Genomic DNA, 19,134 nt, shown 5'->3' with positions numbered 1-19,134 from the left:
TTGTTATTATGATTTCTACACCCCGTCTACAAGGCGATAGAATACATTTCTCTATACCGTACACACTCACTTTTGTGTATTATGAAGAAGATTTGTATTTGTTGCATCGTTTTCTTCTTTTCCTATTGTTTCCTGCAGAACATTCGTTTCAATCTATTCATGGATAGGATTATCCCCATAACGCATCTATACTAAATGGAAGCGCGTCCACCATTTTTCCGTGTGCCTGACACATCTCCCTAACGCTGCCCTCCTTTATCGTGTACAGCAGCTGCCTCATTCATCCTACAAAACTCTTTGATTTATAATTGCCATTCTCATACCTCATATCATGCCATGAGATCGCTATTTGCATTGCATTATTCACTGCGCTTGGGATTCGAATTGTTACTGTTCCTTTTTCTTTTTGTATGATGCATGGACCTGTTGTTAGTTCATTTCGCTATGTCACATATTTATATAACGATTTTAGTATTGCTTTTAGATATTTTTTTACCAGGACACTAGCTTTGTTATGGATAATATGGGGGGTTTTTTAATGATGCACACGCATTGATATACTGCCACTACTGTTAAACTGTTCTGTAAGTAATACTTGTGTACCAGGCCTCGGGGGAGGCCACCACCTACCCTCTTCCTTCTCAAATCCTATTGCACAATGTTCGTTTCTGTCGCATCGCAAAACGCTACCCCGCATTCGCTACACTACAGTAATGCGCTTAGTACAATTAACTACTACATGTTACATTGCTCATTGCGTTATATAGGCGGAGTATTCTAGCCGCACGCGCGCATGTGCCACGGCGAAGAAGAAGCAATGTTTCATATGGAGTTCGTGTGTACACCGGTTTTGTTGTATTACAGTTTTGCGTGTTTTCCTTTAGTTTTGATTTCATTTACTTACTTACTTACTAACTCACTTACTTACTTACTGATTTGGGTGCTACAACCAATTTGCAGGGTATAACTTATCATAAACCAAAGAGATTGCATGTAATCTTCATGCAGGGCATGTATGAGACGACACGTAACAAGTGAAAGTGCGTCTCGAGCAGAACTTTGGTAGAGGATGCAGACCTGCGATAATCAAGAAGTCATTCATGGTCCGGACGAAAAAAGGCCGTGTTACACAAGGTGTGCTTCATACAAGAACAAACCGACCGGGTATTGGTACAAACAACAAGAACGCTTCGCCATTCCGGTACACAAAAGTCACACGGAACAAAAAGTGTGTGGCGATCACGTCATGGCCTTACCACAGGTCGGAGCTCACATCAACCGCCAATTGAAATCCCTCGAGCACCCTTATTCGAGCACTCTAATTCGAGCACCCAATGCGAGCACACGACGCGAACGGAGCGAACCAGAACGAGGACATCGTTTCAGATGTGTTCCCTATCCTCAATGACATCGCAAGGGCTGATCGCCAATTGATCCCCCTATATCGACAATTGGATCGCATGAAGGCCAACTATAATCAGAGGAAAACGGACGTTGCAGCACTCAAGCTGATTGCGTTAAGATTAAACGAACTTTCTTCCGAAGCAGCAGCCGTGTTTTCTGTGTTATTTGAAGAAACTAATGAAACTAAGTACAAGCTGGCAAAAGAGCGCTATAGCAGTTTCGATGACAGGATTTTTGAGCTGAATGTAAACATAGAACAAGGTATGTTGGCTCTTACTCCTAATCTTCTAATAACAAAAAGTGATCCCGATCGAGAAAAACCCGATATCCATGCGTGAAACCCAACCGTGTAAAACTTCCTGAACTAAAATTGCCCTGTTTTGATGGAACTGTGGCGACCACGGTGTCGTACCACTGTTCGGAGCTGACCTCCGATTGTATAGACCGCACACGGATTAACCATAAAACGTCAGTGTGACATACACCGCGCACGGGTTAAGCGAATATGTCAACTTGACATAAACCACAAGGCAGCGCAAGACACTTCCATCTCGGCCAGAAACCCAAAAACCCTGCGAACACTACACGCGATCTCTTTCACTTTATTCTCTTCTCAAAGACGTATCACATTTTGTAAACCATCGACAAAGTTAAAATAAATCTTGGCAATCAAATAAAAAATGGTCTACCGTTTATTCTGATAGCCAAAGAACCATTCAAGATTGGCCAACTTTTCGTGACGCATTTTGTTCCATGATCGATACATCAGACCAGTTATCCGATAGCGACAAACTAACATATTTGCAGACCACCGTAACAAAAGAAGCCAAGCGTACAATGGAAAACATTCCTATCACACCCGCGAACTACGCCATTGCCTGGAAACTTCTTACCGAACGATATTAAAACAAATACCTGCTTATTAAAGCATATTGCGATGCGCTGTTCGAGATTCCCGCCTCAAAAAAGGAGTGTGTCGAAACGCTCAACAGTATTATCAACGAATTCGAACGAAATCTCCGCCTGTTGCAAAGTGAGGGAGAAAAAACGAAGAACAGGAGTACCCTTCTTGTTTTTCGTCTTAGCTCTCTTCTTGATTCAGGCTGATGTTCTATCCAACCGACTATCCAACCGACAACTATAGGTGCAGGTGAGCTTCGGCCCTGCTTAGCCCTGCCTGGCTCTGAGCTCATTACCACATAAGGGTAGTAAGCCAACCCTCGCGTAGAACTCCCTGATTCAAAGTCAACCATGGGGCATTAACAAGGGGACTATGGTGGCAAGCGTGGATAATGGATTGGTGTTTGGACCCAATAGAAATGGAAGACAGAATCAAACCAAAGTCCAAGAAGAACAAGGAAGACGAAGAACATGAGCGACTCATAGATGAGTGCATCGCCAAGCTCAAAAAAAAACTTCAAAAAGAGCTCAAAAGCGCAGGAGGATGGAGAACCTCCAAAAGCGACGCACAAAACCCAACTCGAGCGTTTCAAACACTATGCAAATAATCTGGCGATTAAAGTCTTGCATGGGGGAGTGATTGCTCAAATGGTGGAGTTTATGGAAGCCATGTAAAAGGAGATGGGTGTGAGCTGAAAAATCAATTCAAACAGCGAAAAACCCGAGATTTTAAAGTTCAAACGGCACACAAATTTGAGCCAGCAGAAGAGGCTCTGGTTTGTGCCTCAAACACGGAAGGGTCGGGCTCCGAAGGAAGCTCGAAAGCAGGAAAACAAATTGATCTAGCAAAAGTACTCAAGAAGTTAACTCATGATTAATCTCTCAAAGCAGTCGTCGATCAAGTTGACAAGGTGCGCAGGACTCAAAATGGCGACATGTTGCTAGTGCTCAAAAGAGGCTGGTTGTCAACACAACCGTCTATTCGAAGATAGCCTGGCCGAATCGACGAGTCGATCTTCGGATTAGCGCGACCTTCGAAACAGCGTAACTCCCACGATTCCGCCCGACCAATAGCGTATCTCTACATTAACGTTCGGCACGTGGCACGGAAGAAGCGCGTTCTCAGTTATCTGAGTTAAAAAATGATAAAATATCAATGATCGGTTGCGATCCCTCTCTTTTTGTAACATTATTTTATCGCGTTCGGTCAGACATCGCAGGAGGATCAGGAATCGGAGGATCTGGAGATAGTGAGTTCAACTCCAAAGCTGAGTTCGATAGTGTAAGTTCCAGAGAACCTTCAACATCACTGGATAATAGTGGGGATGATAACATCCGAGATGAGCTTTCGGGAGAGTCCGTCCACCTCAAAGGAGCACTTGAAATCATTTCTACAAGATTTGATTCCAAATATCGGTATTACCATGCCGGTGTTTGGAGATTTGATACTATGGCAAGACCTGAAGAACTTTTTGGTTGCCTCGAAAAAGCGAATCGAGACATTAGGCTGCTTTACGTCTTCCTCGAACGAGACCACTTGCATGCCATCCAAGACTGTGCATACTCAAACGCGTCATGCAAATGTTTCCGCATTAAGGCTACTGGAAGAAAGTCTGGCACAATCAGATCAGGCATATTATCCGTAGCTAACCATGTTGACTACACGAAGTGGAATAACTTTAAAAGAGTTCCATGTAGATTATACCAAATGGAACAATTTCCAACGAGGAGAAGCTAATGACATTTTAATTCATTGTAAGAATGTGCCTCTCGGATTGCAAGCATTTGAGTTGGATGACTTACAAACAGCAAAATATAAAATACATCCGAGGATCACAGTTCTTCCAACTGTTAAAATATATGTGAAGTAGGGAAAAGAGATAGCGATATCGTGGCGAGCGCCGATTGAGCGAAGGAGGGAATTTAAGCGGCGCGCGCTGCTAGGTCGGGAGGTCAGTTGAACGCGAAATGTCGAAGGTGAAGGACGTGCGAATTGGAGAAAAATAAAGTGAACTGAACGAAAGCCACCCATCTTCTTCTTTTGGTGTTAAACTGATTCTCACATGGGGGCTCAACCGGGATTCTTTTTTCCCAAACGAGTGAGGCTTTTGCGATGAAAGCAATCGGTGCGAAATTGTGTTTCGATGATGTTTCGTGAGGCTATTTTGTGATTAAATAGCAAAAACTGAGCGGCTTTTTTATCAAGGCAAATGGTGAGACGTTTTGTGAAAGAAAAGAACAGTGAGGCTTATGTAGCAACGCGTGCGGATCAGTGAGGCTTTCGTAGCAATCCGTGCGAATCAGTGAGGTTTGTGAAGCTAATCATGTTACGTAAAAAGATGACGGGAATCGCAAGAAAGTTCGTGTCGTCTTTGCGTAATGTGCAAACTTATGCGAGATTGAAAAAAGAGCTGATCGCGGAATTTGCTCCATTTGTGAGGTCGAGTGATGTGCATCGGATTCTCGCAAATCGGAAGAAGGAAACGGCCGAGACGATGCGAGAGTACGTTTACGAAATGCAACGCATTGCTGCCCAAATCGATTTGGACGAACCAAGCTTGTGTGAGTACATCGTGAACGGTGTGACCGACGATGATTTTTTCAAATCATTGCTGTACGAGGCGCAAACAATTCGAGTGTTAAAAGAAAAGTTGCTCAACTTTGAAAATGTGCGCATGGCTCGAAAGAAGAAAACGACAGATAAAGAAGAAAACAAACGAGTTTTGTCATCCAGTAGCCGCGTCGACAAACGGGCGGAGCAGCGATGCTACAATTGCGGAAACAAAGGACACCAAGCTCGCGCGTGCGCGCAGAAACAGGGTGGTCCGAAATGTTTCTCGTGTCGTGAGTACGGTCATAAGGCGAGCGAGTGTGCGCGGAACAAAAGCGTCGTTCCTGCGAAAATCAACGTGACGGAAGAATCGGTGGGAATGGTTGATGTCGTGTTGAACAAAACATCGGTCAAGGCATTGTTTGACAGTGGAAGCAACCAAAACTTGGTGACAATAGGTTGTTACAAAAGAATCGAGGGATCACCGCTGATCGATACTTCGATGTGGTTCCAGGGCTTTGGTGGCATGAGAACAAAGGCGATCGGCATGTTCACGGTGGATGATAACGTTTTTAGTGGTGTGCGATTTTTTGTGGTGCCAAATGAAAGCATGTCTTACGATGCAGTATTGGGCAGAGATTCATTGAACTATTTTGAAGTTACGATGACAACGGCGGGTGTCAAAGTCAGGCCATATGGTTCAACGGATGAAATGTTTTCTATCGTGTGTGACAATGAAGACAATTTGGATGTGTCTCCTCGATTTTCGGAAAGAGTAAAGGCGGTTATTTCGGAGGAAACGTGAATAGTCGTGTTGAGACGAAAATTATTTTGCATAACGAGACGCCTGTGCGTTCGTCGCCAAGGCGTTTTGCTCCGGGTGAAAAGGCGGTGCTGGAGAAAACAATCGACGAGTGGTTAGCCGCGGGAATAATTCGAGAAAGTGAGAGTGATTATGCGAGTCCGGTAACGTTAGCGAGAAAAAAGGACGGTTCCTTACGCGTTTGTGTTGATTATCGCGAACTTAATCGAAAAATGGTTAAGGATTGTTTTCCCATGAGGAACATAGAAGATCAAATCGATCGCTTGAAGTCAGCCAGAGTTTTTACCCGCCTGACTTGAAAAATTCGTTTTTCATGTTCCTGTGGAAAAGTCGAGCCAGCGGTACACAGGCTTTGTTACCCACACAGGCCAGTACGAGTTTCTAAGAACGCCTTTCGGGTTGGTCAATAGTCCAGCGAGTTTCAGCCGGTTTGTAGCGGATGTGTTTCGGGAATTCATCAAGAGTGAGCGTGTGTTGGTGTATGTGGATGATTTAATAATTCCTTCATTAGATGAGGAAAGTAATTTTCAAACGTTGAAGGAATTGTTGAATGTCGCGAGTGAGAACGGTGTGCAGTTCAATTGGAAAAAATCGCAATTTTTAAAGGATGAAGTGGAGTATCTCGGGTATGTGATTCGCGGCGGGTGTTATCGCATAGCGCCGAGTAAGTTGCGGAACCGAAAAATGTGAAGCAGCTGCAAAGATTTTTGGGACTTACGAGTTACTTCCGAAAATGTATTGCTGGTTACGCGACAATTTCGAAGCCTTTGACAAGTTTGCTTCAGAAAGGTGTTGAGTTTGTGTTTGGTGAAGAGCAGCGTTCGAGTTTTGATGAGTTGAAACGGTGTTTGGTGACCGATCCGGTGTTACAGATCTACGACGAAAGTGCTGAAACCGAACTCCATACAGACGCGTCGAAGTACGGCTATGGTGCTGTGCTTATGCGGAAGAGCGATGACGACAAGTTTCATCCTGTTGCCTTCATGAGTCAACAAACATCAAACGCGGAGAAGAATTATAGTGCGTATCATTTGGAAGTGCTAGCGGTGGTTCGCGCTGTTGAGAAGTTTCGTGTGTATCTCTTAGGCATCAAGTTTAAGATCGTTACAGATTGTGCAGCGTTTGGGCATACTTTAAAATCGAAAGAACTGTCGGCTAGAATCGCGAGATGGGCTTTGATGCTCGAAGAGTATGAATATGAAGTGGTGCATAGGCCAGGTTCATCGATGAAGCATGTGGATGCGTTGAGCAGGGCACCGGTGATGATTGTGAAAAGCGACCCTATGATAGAAGCGATCAGAAAAATGCCAAAAGTGACGTCGACGGCTTCGTCACATATGAAACCCTATCGGTTTTAGTGCGGTGGGGATCCTTCGGGGCGAAAGGATCGGTCGAGGAAAGGCCGTGTGAAGTAGGGAAAAGAGATAGGGATATCGTGGCGAGCGCCGATTGAGCGAAGGAGGGAATTTGAGCGGCGCGCCCTGCTAGGTCGGGAGGTCAGTTGAACGCGAAATGTCGAAGGTGAAGGACGTGCGAATTGAAGAAAAATAAAGTGAACTGAACGAAAGCCACCCATCTTCTTCTTTTGGTGTTAAACTGATTCTCACATATATCCGTAGCTAACCACGTTGACTACACGACGTGGAATAACTTTCAAAGAGGTCCACGTAGATTATACCAAATGGAACAATTTCCAACGAGGAGAAGCTAATGACATTTTAATTCATTGTAAGAATGTGCCTCTCGGATTGCAAGCATTTGAGTTGGATGATTTCCACACAGCAAAATATAAAATACATCCGAGGATCACAGTTCTTCTAACTGTTAAAATATATCCGTAGCTAACCACGTTGACAACACGAAGTGGAATAACTATTAAAGAGGTCCACGTAGATTACACCAAATGGAATAATTTTCAACGAGGAGAAGCTAATGAAATTTTAACACATGTAAGAAAGGAAAAGCGCTAGTGGTAGGGAGAGAGAAATAACGGTAGCGAGATCAGGAGAACGAGAGCGAACTAAGAAAAAAGTGGCGAGAGAGAGAACGCGTAGCGTTAAAATCGGGAGCTTGGGGGAGTTGTATTCGGACCGCAAAGCGAGTAACATGTTGTGAACTGAACTGATCAATAAAGTGTTATTTGTCTTAAATCGAATAAAAAACTTTACATACATGTGAATTGAAAAATGGGTTAGACAACCCTGATGGTATGATGAACTATAAAAACGAGAGAATTCGGGAAGCAAAGCTCAGTCGATGTACAACCTTTGTAGAATAGATGTTACGGCAAGCGTAATGGTAACGCGTCACCCTTGGTACGCCTAGCGTAAGGTAGAGGGCGCTTTCAAGAAATTTACTTACGTGTAAATTTTACTTAATCATAAATCTATTACGCAGTGCAAACTGCTGTAGATTCGTATCGTGCAGCTCGAATTCCCGCAAGTGCAGCTCGAATTCCCGAATTCTGCAGTATTTATATATGCTTATGCAAGTGTTTTTCCTGAATAAATTTAGTCAAGTTCCAGAGTTCAAAGCAACAACATCGTGTCTTCATCATTACCAAACTTCCTCTTCATCATTAACATTTGGTCCTTCGGAAACCGGATTAGTGTGCAAGTTGTGGATCGTTAGTTCGCGTTTAGGGAAGTTTGTGAAAAGTAAAGTTTGTGTTAGAAAGTGAAACTATGCCCGTTGACCATTCTCCCGTCAAAGAAGTGGTTCCAGCGGCCAACGACATGGAGGAAAGCCAAAGTTCCACCGTCAGAGAATTTGGCTCCGTTCCAGACGTCACCAAATTGAACCGTCAACGCACTCACCTGGAGTGGCAGCTTGACCGTCTAGAACAGATGTTCGTCAAACACAGCACCGACGTTCACTCGCTGAAAACCATATCAGACCGAGTGAAGGTGCTTGCTTTGGACTACAAACAATGGTACGACTCGCTCTTCGGTTACGACTCTCCAGCTCATCGGTTACGACAGTGTACATCAAGCGGATGCAAGATCTGCCAACAACGGCATCATACCTAGCTGCACGAAGCAGCGCCAGCAACTGAGGCGTCGGATGCTCCATCCACGAGTTCTACCTGTCCTCCTCAGTCCCTTACCCACTGTTCCATCCAGATCGAAAACAGTGTTGTGTTGCTGCAAACCGTGCTGGTCCAGGTAGAGGACAATCACGGACGATGTCATCTAGCACGTGCCTTGCTGGATTCCGGAGCACAACTCAACATCGTTACCGAGCGCCTTACTCAACGGCTGGGTGTGGCGAAACGGCGTGAGAATCATCGCATCGGAGGAATCGGAGAAGTTTCCGTGACGTCACAACATTCGGCTGTGTTAAGGATCCATTCTTTAGACAGCGAATACGCAGCGTCCGGAAAGTTCCACGTACTCAGCAAGCTCACTCGTGAGCTCCCATCAAGCCGTATCAACACAAGCAGCTGGCAGATACCTCGTCAAGTTCAGCTGGTCGATCCTTCGTTTCACAGTCCTGGCCCGATCGACCTCATCATCGGAGCAGAGCTGTACTACGACGTCGTTAAGGAAGGACTCGTCAAGCTATCCCACGAAAGAGTGACACTCCAAAACACTGCTTTTGGTTGGGTGATAGCAGGCAGAGTTAATGTTCATGCACCACCACCACCTTCATCCATCGTTGGACACGTCTGCAGTACGAGCATCGAAGAGCAGCTGAGCAAATTCTGGGAGCTGGAGTCATGCCGAGCTACCAGCACATTATCCGTCGAGGAGAGCAACTGTGAGAAACAGTTCGCAGCCACCACCACCAGAGACACCGACGGTCGATTCATCGTGCAGCTACCAAAGCGAGAGGAGAAGCTGGCTCTTCTTGGGGATTCGAAAGGGATAGCCACACGCCGGTTCCTTGCCTTGGAACGTCGGCTATCCTCGAATGCCTCATTGAAGACAGCTTACACACAATTCATCGAGGAGTACGCAGAGCTTCAGCACATGACAGAAGTACCCGAGAGCAATGCTACAACTTCATCACCATCATACTATTGTGACGAACATTCCACACCGTCTAGACAGGTCTAATTTCGATACGCACACGCACTGCCCAGTACCGGAATAGCTAACGCCAAAACGGACTGCGGCTGCAGTATGCAATAAGAGACGCGTGTCCGCGACTTTATCGGATGGTTCCCACATTTTGCCACCTTACAAAATAACAGGGAACCGATGACAATTTCGGTTCCCACAACAAAATGCAACTTTGGCAAAACGGCTTCAGGTATCTCGCCTGACGTGAAACTAATGAAATTAATAAATAGAACGCATCGTGTCCGGAAGTAGGACAGTGATGAACTAAGAAACAAACAAGAAGGTTCTGTTCAGTGTTGAGCATAATATCACAAAGGTCCGAGTTATTACATGGCGACCGTGACAGTGATTACAGTGAAAAGTGTTACGTTTGAAACACAGTGAAACAGTACGCAATGTGCTCTCCTCAATAATCGAAAATTTTATAGCATAGCTGAGTTGAATATATGTTATTCGCAGATTTAAATCTGAGTATAGGGGAAAAGTGCAAAAAAAAACCCATACATAATGAGTGACTCTATCGAGTCAGATTTAGTCAAAAGTATCAATTGGTTACTTCACATAGTAAAGAATAGAATCGATAAATCTGAGCTCGAAGAGGAGGTTAAAGATGAGCTCCACGAAACCGCAATTTCAATATTGGTAAGCTGCATGGATAATAACTTGCCACTAGAAGAAGTGCAACACCAGCTAGTGCGAGCACATTTACTGTGGTCAAGTGTTGTGAAATTGATAAATGGTAACGCTAAGAACATGTCAATGGAAGAATAGTGATTATAATTAAAAACAAAAAAAAACAATATAGATGTGAATAAAAAGACGTGTAAAAACTTAGTGAATGAAAATGACGCGCGCAGAAATGGAGAACCAATTGAACGAAATATTGGTAAGAATCCAAGAAATTAGTGACGCGAGTGAAAAAGAGCGGTGGCGACAGTACTTATCAGACTTTGATATAGAAGAAGCCACTACGGACGTCATCCAAGAAATAAGTATGACGATAAACTTTTATTTCGATGTGGAAAATTTGTGAAAAATAGTTATCTTAAAAAACAATGTTGAAAACCGTGAAAAATAGTTATCTGTGAAGGGGATGAAATCAAAAACAGTGATCGTGTCAGAAAACGGTTCCCTGACGTTTAAAATGTGTCGGTCATATAACAGGCACACCGCCGTTACAGGTGAAGCCCAAGTTAACGTAATTAACACGCTTGAAAAACATAGCCATGATCACGAAGAGCATGATTGGAAGCTCTGGCTAATACTTGCACTCGTTGTTGTTAAGCTCGTAATAATACTCTGGAAAGAGTACAAGACAGCAATGAGAAGGCAAGCAATACGTGCAGTGAACCTAAGAACAAGTACGCAAAACATTTAAACATTTAAAGCGAAAAGTGATGTGATGAAAAGTGTCAAAGTTGTAATGAGTGACAAATATGATGAAACAATTCCCGACTGCAACGGAAGTTTCAAACCATTCCCGACTGCAACGGAAATTTTAAACCATTCCCGACTGCAACGGAAGTTTTAAACCATTCCTGACTGCAACGGAAGTTCTAAACCATTCCTGACTGCAACGGAAGTGCAAAAATTTTTTTTTCCTGACTAAGAAGCATTGCTGAATACATCGATGCATAATAAAGGTACTGTAAGTGAACAATATTTACTATAAAATATATAAATACAAATATACACTAATATACAGTATAACAACAAATGTATAAAAACAGTAGAGTAATATATACAGGTTAATGACAATATAACAATATATTGTTAGTAATAATGACATATCAATAATAAGTAATACTAAAATGAGTCGCAAACGTACTCAACCGTCATCAAAAAAAATGACTGGGAAATGTCAGCATCAGTAATAAGAGAAGAAATAGAATTATATATCAAGAACCTTAATAATGTCTTAAGAAATTTAAAAAAGGCCCCAAATAGGAGATATAAAAAGGATACACTGCTTAACAAATTAGAGCAGACTAAATCAATGTATAAAAATATAACAGATAATTTGGCTAGTTTGGAGCATACAATTTCAAGCGAGGAAATAAAATTCTTCCTAAACTGCTCAAGGAATATTTTTGGAGAGATCCATACAATCATAGCAACAAAATTAGAACAAGCATATGCACATAAAATTAGTTTACCAGCTATTGTGTATGCATTAAAATTTACATCAAAATTAAAGGCGAAAATCAATACCAAAATGGCTAAAGTAGACATTAAATTAGGAACAACCCTCATACCGATGTATGATGGGTCCCCAGAAACACTGCATTCCTTCATCGACGCAATTGAACTATTCAATTCTATCACTAACGATGAATTTGCATCAGCTACCCAGGAACAAAAAAATATGGCAGAAAATATAATTTCGCGTTTAGTCAAGACACGACTCTCGGGTACGGTTAGACAAATAGTAAACGATAACCAAAATCTCTCAGAAATTATAACAACACTCAAGCAACATTGCGTATCTACGGTCACAACTGACCAATTAATTTCCAACCTTAAATCAATACAGTCAAAAGGGAACGTAGCCGAACTTTGCGACAATATTAGCAAAATAACAAACCAACTACGATCCCTATATATCACCGAAAACATTCCTGTAGAGACTGCAAATCGAATGGCCACAAAAGCAGGGATAGAAACTTTAATAAATAAATCAAGAAACAATGAAACAAAAATAATCCTAAAAGCAGGATCCTTCTCGAAGCTAAGCGAAGCAGTAACAAAATTTCAGGAAAATGAGATTAATTACACACCAGCGCAGGTGCTCTACGCAAAGCCACAATACTTCAACCAAAACTTTCAGCAGAGAGGCAGGTATAACAGCCGATACAACGGAAGAGGAAACAATAATAGAGGAAATTTTCGAGGAAATTATCGCGGAAATTTTCGAGGAAATTCCCAAAGAAACCAATACCAAAACAACGGCCAGTATCAAAGCCAGAGATTCCAAAGAAATCAGGGCTATAGAGGTACGAGTCTGAATAACAGACCACAGTTCAACGCTTACCTACAAGAATCAAGGCCAGTTGAAGCCCCAAACCAACAAAACTGACACGAATGAGATGGGGTCTAGAGGAGTACGATTACGAAGTTGAATACGTCCCGGGTAAATCAAACGTTGTATCAGATGCTTTATCAAGAATTCCGGTCACATCGGAAAGATTGAACGCTATGCACAAAGTTACCAATGCTATGAAACAAAAGAAACAAGAAACTGAGTTAATTCACATCAAGGAGCCTGATCAACTCCATGTATATGATGCAACAAATAGTTTAGAAGCATTCGATCTACCTAAACTAACGTTTCACCTGGACAAAAATAGAAAAACCCTATTTTTGAATATCTACGATAAAAGATTTCGTAAGAGACTTGCCGAAGAGGAAGTACTCGCAATAAATACGAACATGAACGAAGAATTAGAAAGGGTATTAAAAATCATTGATGGCAGGCCTGCCCAAAAAAATAAAATTGCTGAAAGATGCAAGAATAATGAAAAAGATAACCCTTCGAGAGGTAAAACATATGCCGCAATACAAGCTAATGATGACATTTTTAAATACGTTAGTAAAGAAGATTTTAAAAACATTGGCAACGCTGTTCTTAAGAACACTGCCGTAATAATCTATGACAAACCCGTCGAGGTTTATAAGAAAACTGATATTGACATGTTGATTAAAAGATACCACGACATGCCTATGGGAGGTCACGTCGGAATCAACAAACTATATAAAAAAATAAAATCGATTTATTCATGGCCGAACATGAAAAAAACAATTACAGACTATGTTAAACAATGTTTAAGCTGCAAAATAAACAAACATGCCATACCATTGAGAACCCCTGCAATCGTTACAACAACGCCAAATAAACCATTCGATGTAGTATCTATAGACACTATAGGACCTTTTCCTATAACAGAATCAGGAAATCGCTACGCTATTACCCTGCAATGCGATCTTTCAAAATATGTTATGGCTTTTCCAGTACCAGACAAATCAGCTTCTACAATCGCTAAAGAAATTGTGAATAAATGCATACTTATATACGGACCCATGAAATGTATTAAAACTGATCAAGGAACAGAATATAAAGGTGTTTTTGACGAGGTTTGTAAATTGCTTAAAATTGATCGCAAATGTTCAACAGCTTACCACCCCCAAACGATGGGAGCCTTAGAGCGAAACCACAAGTGCCTTAATGAGTATTTAAGAAATTTTGGAAACGAGCGTAGTAACGATTGGGATGAGTGGCTATCTTTTTACTGTTTTTGCTATAATACCACACCAAATAACCTACACGATTATACGCCATTTGAACTTGTTTTCGGGAAAAAGCTGAATGCATTTGAATTCTGCAATATTAACAAAACGGAACCATTATACAACATAGATGCATATGAAAAAGAGTTGAAATATCGCCTTCAAATTGCCCATGATACAGTAAGAAAAACTTTAGAACAAGAAAAAATAAAAAGAACAATACTATTAAACAGCCTACTAGATGAAAGGAACATAAGCGTAGAGATAAACGATATAGTATATCTTAAGATAGAAAATAGACATAAATTAGAACCAGTCTATAGTGGACCCTACATAGTAACAAAAATAAATCAAGCTAACGCCACTATAAAAGATAAAAATAGCAAAGAACAAGTAGTACACATATCTAGACTAGTTAAGAGATAAGAAAACTATAAAATAAACATAACAATATAATGTACACATATACTTAAGTATAAATTCCAGAAACAAGGAAAGGTATCTGAAGCCAAATTTTCAAAAATCAAAAATTCGTCTTTAAAAAGGGGTGAGGTGTGACGAACATTCCACACCGTCTAGACAGGTCTAATTTCGATACGCGCACGCACTGCCCAGTACCGGAATAGCTAACGCCAAAACGGACTGCGGCTGCAGTATGCAATAAGAGACGCGTGTCCGCGACTTTATCGGATGGTTCCCACATTTTGCCACCTTACAAAATAACAGGGAACCGATGACAATTTCGATTCCCACAACAAAATGCAACTTTGGCAAAACGGCTTCAGGTATCTCGCCTGACGTGAAACTAATGAAATTAATAAATAGAACGCATCGTGTCCGGAACTAGGACAGTGATGAACTAAGAAACAAACAAGAAGGTTCTGTTCAGTGTTGAGCATAATATCACAAAGGTCCGAGTTATTACACTATCTTCCACATCACTGCATCGTGCGACCAGATAGTACCACCACTAAACTCCGAGTGGTGTTCGACGCTTCGTGTGCATCAGACAGCGGAACATCTTTAAACGATGCACTGATGATCGGACCCACTATCCAAGACGACCTGATGTCCATTCTATTGCGGTTTAGAATGTCGAAATTTGCCCTGGTAGCAGACATCGAGAAGATGTACCGGCAAATCAACATAGCTTCCATCGATCGTCCGCTGCAACGAATCCTGTGGCGAAATTCTCCAACCGAGCCGAAACGAACGTTCCAGCTCAACACCGTCACCTACGGCACATCATGTGCACCGTATTTGGCCACCAAAACCCTGCAAGTGCTATCTCAGGTCGGAGCTAGCACCCATCCCGAAGCGGCAACCATCCTCGGACGAGACTTCTACATGGACGACATGCTGACTGGCGTAAACAGCATTCCCGAGGGTCAACGAGTATGTCAGCAACTCATCGATCTCCTGGCGTCTGGTGGATTCTGCTTGCGAAAATGGGCCACCAACAACAGGCAGATCTTCGAACATCTGCCCCAGCATCTGCAAGATGAAAGGACGATTCTCAACTTGGATGCGAAGTCACCGATCATCAAGACACTCGGACTGAAGTGGAACGTTTCCACCGACGCTTTTGTGTTCAACATCCCGCGTTGGAACGCAGACAACATCATAACCAAACGAAACGCGCTTTCGGATGTCGCGAAACTGTTCGACCCAATCGGACTGGTTGGACCAGTTGTCATCCAAGCCAAGCTGTTCCTTCAAGAGCTGTGGAAATGTCAGATCGCCTGGGACGAGCCGTTAACATCAGCACTACAACACCGATGGCTCCTTTTTCGCGAGAAGTTGGCCATGCTGCAAACGATCCACATTCCACGCTGGCTCTTAACCGACCAACGAGCAACGAAGCTACAAATGCATTGCTTTTGTGATGCATCCGAGAAGGCGTACGGAGCGGCGATTTACTTGCGTTCGATCAACACCGATGGAAGTGTGACAACCAACCTCATCACTGCAAAATCCAAGGTGGCACCACTAGCAGATTCCCGTAAGCAAAAGCGTGTTTGCTTACCCCGTCTGGAGCTTTCTGCAGCACTGCTACTGGCACACTCGTACGAGAAGGTGTCAGACGCCTTGAAGCTACAGGTCGAGACCATCTTTTGGTCTGACTCAACCATCGTCCTGCATTGGTTGTCTGCAACTCCGTCACGCTGGAAAACCTTCATCGCTAACCGGGTGTCCGAGATCCAACACATCACTCACGGCAAGGAGTGGAGACACGTACCCGGAACGGACAATTCTGCGGACATCATCTCCCGAGGAATGGATGCGGACCAGCTGGATGGCCAACCACTCATCAACCTAGACCGGAAGAATTTACCACGGACGAATTGGAGGAGCGACCAATCTGCATGGCAACCCAATCCGTGGCTCCGAACGAACTTTTTGGCCTCTGATCAACGTTCACCGGACTGCAACGTCTGGTTGCGTGGCTAAGAAGATTCCGACACAACACGAATCCTGCTAATCATCAACAACGGAGATTGGATCACCATCTCAGCTTGGAGGAACTTGCCGAATCTACACTGTGTCTAGTTCGCCTCGCTCAAGCTGAATCATTCCCAGAAGACATCAAACATCTATCGAAAGGCGATTCGGTCGGCAACAACTCACCTTTAAAACTACTAGCACCGTTTCTACAAGATGGCCTGCTACGAGTGGGCGGAAGATTGCGACATGCACCAATCCCGTTCGACCGAAAGCATCCGTACAACTTACCCGCCAACCATCCGCTGACGAATCAGATTGCAACCCTGTATCATCGGACCTATCAACATGCGAATCCCCAACTACTGATAGCGAGCATGCGAGAACGATTTTGGCCACTGCGAGCAAAAAACCTGGCCAGAAGAATCGTCCACTCTTGCTACAAATGCTATCGTTGCCGCCCCACACCTGCGCAGCAACTCATGTGTGACCTTCCAGCAGAGAAAGTTACCCCAACAACAACTTTTCTACACACCGGAGTCGACTTGTGTGGACCGATACACTATCGACACACATCTCGGAAGGCGCAACTCATCAAGGGCTACGTAGCGATTTTCGTTTGTATGGCAGTGAAGGCTGTCCACATCGAATTGGTCGCGGACCTGTCTACCAACGCATTCCTTGCGGCACTTCGACGATTCATCGGACGACGCGGGAAACCGGCTCTCATCGAATGCGACATCGCTAGGAATTTCTTGGGCGCCTCCCGAAAAATTGCCTCCTTGTCCAAGCAATTCAACCATCAGTGGCAAACATCAGTGATTCCTGCATCGACGATGGCATCCAGTTCAAGTTCATCCCACCTCGCTCACCCAACTTTGGAGGTCTTTGGGAGGCGGCAGTGAAGTCTTTCAAAACACACTTCAAGCCAACCGTTGGGAACGCCATCCTCACGAGCGACGAACTCAACACGCTACTGATCCAGATTGAAGGATGCCTCAACTCTAGACCACTTACACCACTCTCCAATGACCCATCTGATCTGGAAGTGCTGACCCCAGGTCACTTCCTCATTCATCGCCCCATCGTATCCCTGGCCGAACCATCGCTGGAAAAGCTGCCGTTCAACCGTCTCGATCGCTGGCAAAAGGTGCAGGAGTTTGTCCGTCGGCTATGGAAACATTGGTCAATAGACTACTTGTCCGGACTACAGCAGAGAACTAAGTGGACCAAGCAGAAGGACAACGTGAAGCTGAATACCATGGTGCTGCTGAAGGAGGACGGTCTACCTCCATCGAAATGGTGTCTTGGCCGCGTCACGCAGATCATCAAGGGAGCTGACGACAACATCCGAGTGGTCATCGTCAAAAACAAAAGATGGAGACTTCAAGCGTGCCATCTCTAAAATCTGCGTTCTTCCCACCAACGAGCCATCCAGTTCATCCTAGTTGAATTAGATAATTCAACGCGGGGGAGTATGTTACGGCAAGCGTAATGGTAACGCGTCACCCTTGGTACGCCTAGCGTAAGGTAGAGGGCGCTTTCAAGAAATTTACCTACGTGTAAATTTTACTTAATCATAAATATATTACGCAGTGCAAACTGCTGTAGATTCGTATCGTGCAGCTCGAATTCCCGCAAGTGCAGCTCGAATTCCCGAATTCTGCAGTATTTATATATGCTTATGCAAGTGTTTTTCCTGAATAAATTTAGTCAAGTTCCAGAGTTCAAAGCAACAACATCGTGTCTTCATCATTACCAAACTTCCTCTTCATCATTAACAATAGATTTCACGTAAATAAAGAGAACTTTACATTTGGTGTCAGAAGTGGGATGAGCACGGATGTGCACGGATGAGCGCGGATAAGAAAATAAAAAAGGTGTATACGACTGGAAGACGTGTGTTGTGTGCTATGCTGTGTGAAGAGCGTAAAACTTGACGACGTGTGTGTGTGTGTGTGTGTGTGTGTGTGTGTGTGTGTGTGTGTGTGTGTGTGTGTGTGTGTGCGTGAGTGTTGAGACGAGCGCGCAACCAAAATCAGGAAGACGTGTTTTTGCTTGTGTGCTGCGTTCTGGGGCGGATGCGCAACCGGTATACGCGAAGACGTGTGTTTGCTTGTGTGTGCGCATCGGGCCAATTTGAAGTCGTGTGTTCGCTTGTGTGTACTCGTTGAGACGGTCGCGCAATCGGCAAACAAGAAAGTCGCGCGTTTGGGTATGTGTCTGTGTTAAAGGATGAAACGGGCGCAACCGAAAACTTAAAGACGTGTGTTTGCGTGTGTGCGTGTGTGCGTGTGTTGTGCGTTAGAACAAGCGCAGATCAACCAAATTTGAAAACGCGTGATTGTGTGTGTGCGACGGGTTCAGACGGGAGCGCAACCGACGAAATAACAAGTGTGTTTGTGGGTGGAGAAGAGCGAACAATAGCCGAAACAAAACGTGTGTGGTCGGTGCAGTGCAAACAAAGGTTTCTTGCGTTGAGCGAAATACCGCGAAAATGTCGACGGAAAACGACACTGAGGCAGCCGTTGCGGCTTTGGTCGAGGAATACACCCAACTGGGGTTGGTGAAACAGTGTGAGGAACGGGGAATAGCTAAAGGTGGAAACAAAAAAGAACTGGCCACTCGTATTGTCGAATACGATGAACAAACACAAGATGAAACAC

The 19,134-nt window shown here is 43.7% G+C and overlaps 2 protein-coding genes across 2 annotated transcripts; both read left to right on the top strand.

The window, feature by feature from the left end:
- Positions 1-15,118: 15,118 nt before the first annotated feature.
- LOC120901185 lies at positions 15,119-16,477 on the top strand. The gene has a single exon (XM_040308894.1). The coding sequence runs from the start codon at positions 15,119-15,121 to the stop codon at positions 16,475-16,477; it is 1,359 nt and encodes a 452-aa protein (XP_040164828.1).
- A 207-nt stretch (positions 16,478-16,684) lies between these two features.
- On the top strand, positions 16,685-17,873 carry LOC120901184. The gene is made up of 2 exons (XM_040308893.1): positions 16,685-16,748; positions 17,260-17,873. The coding sequence occupies exons 1-2, from the start codon at positions 16,685-16,687 to the stop codon at positions 17,871-17,873; spliced, it is 678 nt and encodes a 225-aa protein (XP_040164827.1).
- The last annotated feature ends 1,261 nt before the right edge of the window (positions 17,874-19,134 follow it).

The sequence above is a fragment of the Anopheles arabiensis genome, chromosome 3 (genome assembly GCF_016920715.1).
Source record: "Anopheles arabiensis isolate DONGOLA chromosome 3, AaraD3, whole genome shotgun sequence".
NCBI lineage: Eukaryota > Metazoa > Arthropoda > Insecta > Diptera > Culicidae > Anopheles > Anopheles arabiensis.
Note: the sequence above shows the minus strand (reverse complement) of the source record. Positions and strands in the feature narration are given on the sequence as shown.

Coding starts and splice junctions, on each gene's coding strand:
- LOC120901185 (XM_040308894.1), top strand. CDS start 15,119: ATGTCGAAATTTGCCCTGGTAGCAGACATCGAGAAGATGTACCGGCAA.
- LOC120901184 (XM_040308893.1), top strand. CDS start 16,685: ATGGCCTGCTACGAGTGGGCGGAAGATTGCGACATGCACCAATCCCGT. Junction 16,749..17,259: donor CCGTTCGACCGAAAGCATCC/GTACAACTTACC, acceptor TCCTTGTCCAAG/CAATTCAACCATCAGTGGCA.